Here is a 10,358-nt window from a genome sequence, read left to right as displayed (position 1 = left end):
ACCAAAGTGGATAACAGACATTGATAAACAATCTGGAGGAAAACATATTTTTCAGTAAGAACTCAACTTGTGGTTGGTAGCTCTTTTAGATAACAGACTCAGTAAAACTCAGGTTTAAATTAAAACAAATTATATATTTGGAACAAATAAATAACAAAGTAAAGTTATATTTCAATCAATAAAAATAAGCTGCCAATCCTGCGGCTGCGATCTGGATGTACGGCTCGACGGCTTACTATTTAACATCTGCCAAAATAAAATACAATTAATGTCATAAAATCTAAACGGTAATTACGGTGTATTAATATACACGCGGCAAATACACTAAAGGACGAGTCAAAGAAATATAGACGGAACGGGCCTGACCAACAGACTTTTTCCTGGTATTCGTCGGAGTATTTTCATCTATGTTGTTTCTAGTAGTAGTCTCGTTTTAGATGTGCCAGGTCTTGTCTTCGCCGTGTATGTTATTATAGGTCTAATTGCTGCTTTATAGATTCTGGTTTTTGTGTCTTGTCATAAGATATCCCGCCGCTTTACTTGCTTTTAAGCTTTGTTGTACTTCTTTTTCAACATCTCCGTAACTAGTTATATCTATTTCCGAATATCTAAACCTTGCTTGCTGCTTTATTATTTTTCCATCAATTTCGATTTTACATCGTAGTGGGTACTTAAATGTTGTCATAAATTTGTTTTTTTCTGCTGATATTATATTGTATTTCATGGCTGTTGTATTGAAGATGTGTGTTAATCTTTGTAGCTCGTCTTCTGTCTCGGCGATTAACGAGGCGTCATCTGCATAACAAAATATTTGTTTTTTTTTGTTTCCCATTCTGTAACCATGACCTTTACGTACTGCTTGTATTATTTCGTCCAATAATATATTAAATAGAAGTGGGCTTAACGAGTCAACCTATCTGACTCCGCTTTGTACTCGTATACACTGTGTTAGTTTTCCATTTATCTTTGCCTGCATTCGATTATGGAAGTCGATGTTTTCGATGGTTTGTATAATATTGATTGATATGCTTCTTTTATACAGTAGGTGTAAGACGTCTTCGACTTGGATGCGATCAAAAGCCTTTGTCAGGTCTATAAAACATAGGTATGTTGGTTTATTGTACTTGATGGCCTTTTCTGTAATTTGTATTAGTACAAATACGGTATCTACGCAGGATCTTTCGGATCTAAATCCTTGTTGTTCATCTCATAAAGTTGTTAGTGTATTGATTTTGTTGTTTAGGACTCTTGTGGTAAGCTTAAGTACGGTGTTCAGTAGATTTATACCTCTATAATTGTTGGAGTCTTCTTTATCTCCTTTCTTGAACATTGATATCATTATGCTGTTTCTGCATGCATAGGATTATATTATCAAATCATATTAAACTCCACAATAGGATTTTTATTATTTTTTATTTTAAGATACATTAAATAGACACGTGTTAATAATACTATGACATGAGGACGATAATGATCGTCTCTCCACCTTAGGCAACCAACGATACCCACGTTAGTAGTCCGGGTTGCCTAACCATATCTAACATAGACCAATAGAGATTAATAATAAAATGTGTGAAACCATTTATTCAACTTATTAAAAAAAATTTACAAAAACCTAAGATAAATAATTATTAAAATTAAATTGTCCAGCAAACTTTTCCAATTCCTGACTCAACTCGGGATCGTCTCGAAAATCTTCAAGTTTAGGCTTGTTAACATGACCTCCTCTCTGTCGTCTTCTTCGTCTCTTAGTTCTCTCCGTCATTGCTTCGAATTCCTCAAAAGTTAAAGAACTAGCTCCATTTGCAGGAGGTAATATACGGAAGTTGGTGTGACTGCTCAGGCTGCATTGGGGTTCTCTTAATTTGGGTATCGTTTCAACTTTATGAATAGCTGGTGAAAGAATTCTTATTGACTCTAATTGGGGGTTAATCATAAGGCTGCTCTGATTACAACCAAGAACCTAGAAAAAAGATCTTTGTTAAATAAGACCATAGGTTTCCATCATATCAGAGTTTTGCGCCAACTTGTACTTGAGAATTTTTTAGTGTATACAGTCTCGACAATACTTTAAGAGTTGTGATCATATGAAAGAGAGATCTATATACATTGAGGGGAAAATCTAGATATACTATCGCTTTGGGAATCTATGATATTTGGGTATAAAATTACCTAGGAACGGCAGAATAGAACTCGTAACAATTAATATAAATCGACCAACTAGATGCTTAAATTTTTAATAATAAAATAAGTACCAGAATATAAAGGTTCTGCTATGAGAATAGCTGTATATATTTGCTATATTTTTAATAATACAAATGTTTTAATTATTTGCATAATCTGGTTTTGTGGTTTTAATATTCCTTATAGGGGTCTCCATACAAGGTGGAGGTATGTACAATTTCTCATGTGTCACCCTTATAAAATGGTGATTAGACTAGTAAATGTTGAGACTTGTTCGGAGACTAAAGTAAGATAAAGGTTATTGAAAACAGCAAACGAAAGTACTTCGCAGAACAACAAACAAAACTTTAACCCCTTACCGCATAGTGGGTCATATATGGCACAATACTTAGTTTTATACCTAACCGTTAGAGATCAAATCTGATTTTAAAGTATTTATGCATGAAATGTCAATATAGAGCACATATTTCGTATAACCGGTAATAAAGCGCCATCTCAATGCAGCAAAATGAACTTTTACGAAAATTTGCAAATGGCCGTGGTCTGATAGCTGTTCATAAGAATTGTGCAATTTGATATTAAATTATCGAAGTTTCTACTGAACATTTTTGTACAAAAAAAAAACGACATCAAGGATATACCTTCAAGAAATAATTTCTGTAAGTATTTTCACGTATTTCTTTATATTTTCGTATTTTGTGATCAAAAATATGCTTATGGCCACAATATGCACTGTCGTGCAAAACTCTCTTTCATATATGGCACAATAAGCGTTCTGAACTAGATATTATTTTTTTTTTATTTTAGATTGTAACCTCGGAAATCTTTTTTGGATGGTGCTAGAAAGGTCACCAATGGAGACACTGCGGACGGCAGCCAGATGGTTGGTGGAGAGCAAGGCGTGGGTTCGAAACTAGCTTTTGGAACCGGGAATGGGTCCAACGAATTGTCCAACAATAAGTACAGATAGGACATGATAAGATATATTAGAAAAGATACAGAAATAAACAAAAAGATAGATGGGTAAAATTACCAAAGATAAGATAAGATAGAAAAAGGGCGCCACTTAACTTTTTGGGGTTCAAGGGGAAAATTAAGAAACCCTAGAAATGAAAAGAGATAAGGAACGATAATTAGGTTCTGAGACCAAATCCAAGGAAAGATATCAACAGTTAATTATTAAATAAATCTTTAAACCATATTTAATCTAATATGGTATTAGATTCAGAAACTTAAATATTTAAGTGTATACACACTTAAAGAAAACATTCACAGAGAACGGTAAGATAAGCACGCGTCTTTACTCAAAGACCGCCCTCTCAGAAGTAATGTTCCTCTAAAAATTTCACAAACTTCCCAAAAAAAAAGTTGGATAAACCCCACTTAAAAATGACAGGCCAGGCTGTAACCATTTCTAGGAAGATAAAAAGCTTCTAACGGACATAGAAAGTAACGAGAAGAAGCGTGAGGAGATATGAAATCTTTTGGATTAGGTTCTTACAGAAAAATACTATAAAATACTTTAAGAGTATGTTTACTAAATTTATTAAAAAGAAACCCGCCTGGAACCGGAAAGGATTAATCCAAGCCCTACCGTAAAGTATACTATTTCGGCGGCGTCTTTTGATAAGTAGGACCTTCTGTACGTGAGAATTCCGTGGTTCGGAAAGTCCGTAGTTTGCAATAAACCTTTCCAATGGTAAACGATCCCACCCGCATAGCTATTTGCGAATACGGCCATGGGCGTCTTAGCAACAGGGGTAAAGGTATTAAAAATTATTTAATATTTTAATAATAAAAAAAATGTTAAAAGATAATGGATCCAAAGAAGTTTTATGATGAAACTCTTGTGGTACCTAGTGGACATACCAGATGGTAGTGAAGACGAAGGGCTATCAGATTATGATATTTCCCCTATTATATTGGCCCCAGAAACGGATTTAGAAAGCAGTTCATATAGCGAAAATGATATTTCTTTGGACGAATTACAACGTAATCTAATAAAGAATAGAAATAAAAATAATGTAACTTGGAAAGAACATATCTAACTTTATCAACATATGCTGGGAGTATGTCGACAGTTGAAGTTACATGGTTTTCGAAAAAGGATAAGACACATATATGGTACATGTATGGCACAGATCCAAAAAATGGTACATGCGTATATTTTTCGATATTATTGATTTAATGACTGTCAATGCGTACATTCTTTGGAGAAGAAGTGGCAATAAGCATAATAATTTAGCTCTGGCAGATTTCAAAATGGCAGCAGCAGAGTGTTTATGCAAAGTTAATAAAGCTGGTTTTCCTACAAAAAGGGGTCGTCGTATGGAAAATTAACAAACAAGAAAAGAAGAACAGCAACCGATATTCCAATGCAAGATGTACGAACAGATGGATATGGTCATGTTCCATTATGGTTTAGTGAAAGGCAAATATGCAAATATCCCTGTAGTTCAATATTTTTTTTTTTGCTTAGAAAGATAGAAATTGTTTTTACAACTTTTATACTAGATAATTATTATAATTAGAAAGTAATAAATGCCATTTTTTTAAATAATTTTACTTATTAAATCTTGTTTTAATGCATAGTGTGCCATATATGACACACAAAAAAAAAATGAAAAAATACAAAAAACTAACCAAGTGGGATTTTTTTTATTTTTCCCGTAATCTTGAAGTCAAGTTTGCAATCATAGATTTTTTTTATAAAAAATAAAAAAATCATGCATTAAGGGGTTAAGGAACAAAGCATGAAATGAGGATAATACAACAGAAATAAAAAAGGTATAGAAAATAAGAGTAGAATCGGATCTTAAACCAACAGGTAGATAAAGAAAATAATGGTCAAATAATCTTAAACTAAGAAATTATTCGAAGGATCAACAAAACAATATTCTTCGATTTTCTTACGATATTATATTAATAATACCTATTCGCTCCATGCGTGACCATGGTAGGGGTACTTTGAAACGATGCCAGCGTGCGTAGTGGCGAAATATGACACAATTGGACCTACCTTTTTACGCATAAATTTTATCAAAAATGTGTGCAAATACATATTGCGTATTTAATTGTGCTAATAATAGCAAAAATAGTAAGTGTAGTTTTTATAGGTTCCCAAAGATTACATATAAATTAGAGAAAAGAAAAAGATGGATCCGTGCTATTAATATGAAAAAGTAAATATCACATAACTTCATTTTTATGCAATTGAAATAGGAAAAATTTAAATAATTTACCTTAAATGATATTTTATAAGGCTTTAAGCTAATTCCAGAGTGCCTGATGACTTTAGTTTTTATATCATAACTTTACTATTACTGTTTTTAAATATATGCTCTTTCACGTGAAAAACTTGATTTGCCAGTACTAGATTTTTCCCTTTCTTTTCCGTTTGTGGTTGAAAAGATATATTATAATGAATTTTGAGAAACCCAGTTTTTAATACTACATTTATTTTGTACATAAACTGAAAAAATATAATTAAAAAGTTAATTATTAATATTTGTCAATTTCGCATGTATTTCAATGTCAAACATCATATGTTTAACCTGAAAATTGGTAGGTCCAAAACTGTCAGATGAAGGCGGTAGGTGTCGCGTCAGTCACGCACGGAGCGAATAGTAGGTATGGAAAACTAGTCTGTCTTCCAATAGAGACTTCCGAACTTTGACAGCTGCTAGCCGTCATATTGTTAAAGCTATATCTGTCAAACTAGCTACCATTTATTCAGTGTGCTTTGAGAAATCACTATAGATGAATACAAAGTACAACATGTGTAAATATTAACAATTTCTTTATTAGAATAAGTGTTCTATTCATACAACGCACAGGCGCAATTATGGTCGCCATAATCGTCCTCACTGAGACAACTATTTGCAGGGTCGTGGATAAATTTGAGTTCATTGGCTCAGTAAACAATCAACCAACATCTGTGAGTTAGCGAAACGTAAAACCAGCAGAAAACATCGTCGCTGGCATGTTACAATTCCCTCGAAAAAATCCGAGGGAATTATACCTTGGGCCTGCATCTGTACAAAATTCAACTGACCCAGAAGCGGAAGGTAGACGACCATAGCTAACGACGTGTGTTTGCTGAATGGGCTCTAGAGCAATTAGAAACTGACCCTCATTTTCACTAAAAAATCATATTTAGCAACGAAATAATTTTTGGATCCAAAAGTGTCCAAAGTATTCCGAAAAAGTCAATGTTTAATGTGACCGAAATAACAGTTTTAACTGATACGTTTAACCTTATGTAGAATACTAGATTATTTGAAAGGATTGGTTGGAGTCCTTAATTCTTCTAGAAGGAACATAAATACAATAATGTATTTCGAGCATGTAATCAAACACCTAGAAAAGTACAGTTTTTTACATCTAAATATTGTTACGATAGATAATGACGCATCATATGACTCAAAACTGTAAACATATTTATTACTAATATCTTTTCTATTTAAGTATTTTCTAGATCATACACCAGCCGGTAGAAGCCGCCATAAAAAACCAGTATGGCGTGACCTTCCAGTCTTTTCGCCAAAGGTTAGGAAGGCCGACGAGTTTCTAGACGTATGGGTCCCCCTCCGATATAAAAAAAACCTTTTTTAATGCAATTCCTGCGATGGAAGGTCATCGATTCTTCGCCGTGATTCTCGATAACGGCACTTTAGATATATATGGGACATTTTATTTAAAGGAACGTTAGTTGGTTTTTGAACATCGCGTCGAGTTTTAAAATGTAACGCACTTAGATAAATTATATAATTATTAGTGTAAAATAAATTAGTTATATTGTACAAATAAAGACTTTAAATAAACTTGTAAGTGTTATAAGTGTAGAACCTTTGATAATAAACAAAAAAACAATAAATTAGATTAATAAAAACAGTTCAATATGTAGTAATGTAAAGAAATATATTCAGATGAAGGCGTCAGGAAGAAAAAAAAACAATATGGCTCAAAAACTGAGCTAGTGAAATGCATGCAGAAACAACCGAATCTCTTTTCCTGCCACTTTCAATACTGGTAGCACAATAATTATAGCATTCCAATACGAATTAATTACCTGCGATACATAAAAATTTTTTTCACTCTCGTTCAAAGAATCCCACAATGTAAGAACGGTACTTCGTATTTCTTGTTTAGAAGCCGTTGGGTAGATCCATTGATATAGTGTCCTAGTTCGCTTAGTAAAAAGGGTTTTGGCCGCTTTCAAAATTTCAAGTTGCGTAGCTTGGGTTAAATTTTGTGGACATCGAGTGTCTTCTTCGGATACCTATAATAAGCAGTTATTAGTATATATATTAATATAATAACTGGTACAATAAAAATCAAGTTTTAAGCTTTGTTCTTGGAACATGCTTACCATAACAAGTTTTCCTTCATTTGTATAAACAAATTTCTCACGTTTTCTTTTTCCAGAGACACAGTTATGTTGATTGTGCTGACTTAACATTTCTGGACTATTCCCCAATTGGACGATTTGTTTCTAAATAATAGAAAAAATATATTAAATTATATAGGTCAACAAATATAAGACAATAAGTTGTGTTTTCTGTATTAGTTTTGTAAAAAATGTTCAGTCATTAAACTAAAGCAATTTTTAAGTTCACCAATGGTCCAAAAACCCGGTCATCATTTTCATAAATAATATGCGTCTGGTTTCTGGATTACAAGGAGTCCGATTTTTTACTTTGGTTTGATCTGCTTATTTCTTCTTTTAATTCTTGGAAATGCTTTAATCCTAGGGCTACTGTCCCACATTGCTCAGTCAAATACCTTAACGTCTTGAACTATGAGACTAATGTCTGGATCAGGATCAGATCTAGTCAGGATTCAATTATTATATTTTTAGCAGCATTGCGAAGCATTTCCTAACTGTATCTGTAAGATATAGAATGGACGGCTGAAGCAAAGGTCCTCCAAACGGGGGTTGTGGCGTTAGGAATTAGCAACCTAACACACAGAAAAACATAAGGGTAAGAAGAACGAAAATCACAAGATCAAAAAGCCAAATACGGAAACACATCCCCGGGTGTAAATCTACACCTCTGATAGAGGGATCACCATCTGATACAGGAGAGGGGGCAATGTTATGAAGACTTCGGAAGACCCAGTCTTATTAAAGCTTAACCAAAAATCAAGAAACAATTTCTATACATAAACATACCTTAAAATTTGAAACACTTTCTGAGGGAACTTCGGTAGATTCTTCATATATTTTATATTTAGGTTCATTGTCAAGATTTGTTGTGGTAAAGCGTTGTCTATTTTCACTTCTTCTGTGATAGTATGTCAAATTTTCCTGCGAAATACTTAAGTCCATGGGTTCTTCTGAAGAATTAGGAATTTTGTAGGAACTTTGATTTAAATTCAAATTACCAGCAGAATTAATAAATCTGTTTGGTAACTAGAAGAGAACAATTTAAACTTTAATTCTATAGTACAATCGAAAAATATTATAATTAGGGTTGGTTGTGAATTTGAATTAAAGAATTTTATTTTATGTGAGATGAAACCACAATTGATTGTAATGAGAATAACACTTTATATTTAATTTGTATGAATGATATTAACCTGTGATTAATTACTATTTTAATGGGAATACGTCATAATTAAAGGTTAAACTAAGTTTATTGACGTTTCAATTTCTACTTCGGAAATCGTCCTCAAAATACAAACATAAATAAATTAAACAAATTTTATTTTTTGTTACTTGGTAAAAAATTCTTTCCATAATTTAATTTTATCTAACAATACTTATATGGCAGAATGAATTGGTACCAGAAGAGTGGCTAAAGGGAATAATATGTCCGTTGCATATAAAGGGTGATACACTCGATTGTAAGAACTACAGAGGCATTTCTCTGTTAGCAACTGCGTATAAAATCTTCGGCAATGTATTGTTTGAAAGATAAACATTTTACAAAGGATACTGTTGTTCGATATCAATGCGGATTTACTGCTAGAAAGTCAACTACACATCAAATTCAAGCACATAGACAGATTCTGGAAAAGCCACTAGAATCTAACATAGATACACAATATCTCTTCTTCGACTTTAAAGCAGCCTATGACAGTGTGAATAAAACTGCATTATATAATACAATGATAGACTTTGGGATCCTACCTAAGTTAGTTCATATAACTAACAATGCAAAACGTAAACTCATGAGTAAGACGTGAAGGAGAAAGCTCTACGTTCTTTGACATTAATAATGGTCTAAAAGAGGGGGACGCGCTGGCTGTTAAATAAATAACTATTGCCTGATTTTTGCCATTTTTTACGATTTTCTCATGAGATCAATAAAATTGTAGCACTTCCATTGACCGATCGCTATGGAATCTCTATTGCTAGAGCATAATTCTTTAGCATAAGGGCTACTGTTGCAATAAGCGTGTTAATTATAACCTTATCCATATCCCATTATCAAACATTAATGTTAATAGGTCAGTGTTCGTGATTTTGTCCTTCATGCTACTTAAAAGTTTATTAGTTTTCACGACAAAAACGAAAAATTTTACCTTGGAAAAGTTGCGGAAATTTTATTTTCATAAAAACGAACCCATACAAACCCTCAAATGAACCCTCAACACTAATAAAATCGTGGATGAACTTCGTATTGAAATACGACGGTCCAATAACCGGAGTTTTAAGCTTACGAGAATAAAAAGTAACAAAATATACAATACAATAGTTACCCCATCTCTGCGTTGCTTGGGATTATATATTTCCTTTTGTGTTTCCATTGAAAATTCTAAAATGGTCTGGAATTTAATCAAAACTCAAGGCAACAATTTAATTAGACGTTTAAGATTGTTATAAACAAATTTTGTTTGTATGGCAACGTTATTACTTCTAAGATATTTACATCTATATAAAACAGATACAATCTTCTTTTTCTTCTGTACTATGGCCTTTAGCCTACTGACACACTAGCTTATAGTGTTGTCAGTTGCTGGATAAATTTGATTTTTTAAAATTATGTTTTTTGCGGAATGGCTTTCGCAACAAAACATTATGGCAGAAGCAGAAATAGAATAACAGATATAAAAGAAAGGATCATGCCCACCGATTTGGTTGTCAATAATACTGCAACGTCAATAATGCTACATTCGTATATTTTAGCCAAGTTTAAGCCTTTAACTTATTTTTTTACTACTAAAAC

At 32.8% G+C, this 10,358-nt stretch overlaps 1 protein-coding gene across 1 annotated transcript; it reads right to left on the bottom strand.

Moving 5' to 3' along the window:
* Positions 1-30: 30 nt before the first annotated feature.
* Positions 31-10,032, bottom strand: LOC140439172 (uncharacterized). The gene is made up of 5 exons (XM_072528910.1): positions 9,892-10,032; positions 8,360-8,599; positions 7,556-7,678; positions 7,256-7,465; positions 31-1,963 (listed from the first exon to the last, which is right to left on the bottom strand). Exons 1-5 carry the CDS (start codon positions 9,937-9,939, stop codon positions 1,616-1,618), a joined length of 969 nt encoding a protein of 322 aa, XP_072385011.1. The 5' UTR covers positions 9,940-10,032; the 3' UTR covers positions 31-1,615.
* Between the last annotated feature and the right edge of the window lie 326 nt (positions 10,033-10,358).

This window comes from Diabrotica undecimpunctata, chromosome 4 (genome assembly GCF_040954645.1).
Source record: "Diabrotica undecimpunctata isolate CICGRU chromosome 4, icDiaUnde3, whole genome shotgun sequence".
Classification (NCBI taxonomy): domain Eukaryota; kingdom Metazoa; phylum Arthropoda; class Insecta; order Coleoptera; family Chrysomelidae; genus Diabrotica; species Diabrotica undecimpunctata.
This window is presented reverse-complemented; position numbering and strand designations above follow the sequence as displayed.

Excerpts from the sequence above, each read along its gene's own strand:
- LOC140439172 (XM_072528910.1), bottom strand. The coding sequence starts at position 9,939 with ATGGAAACACAAAAGGAAATATATAATCCCAAGCAACGCAGAGATGGG. Across the intron at positions 7,679-8,359 it reads AAAGTGTTTCAAATTTTAAG|AAACAAATCGTCCAATTGGG; the intron begins GTATGTTTATGT and ends TCTATTATTTAG. Across the intron at positions 7,466-7,555 it reads ATGAAGGAAAACTTGTTATG|GTATCCGAAGAAGACACTCG; the intron begins GTAAGCATGTTC and ends TGCTTATTATAG.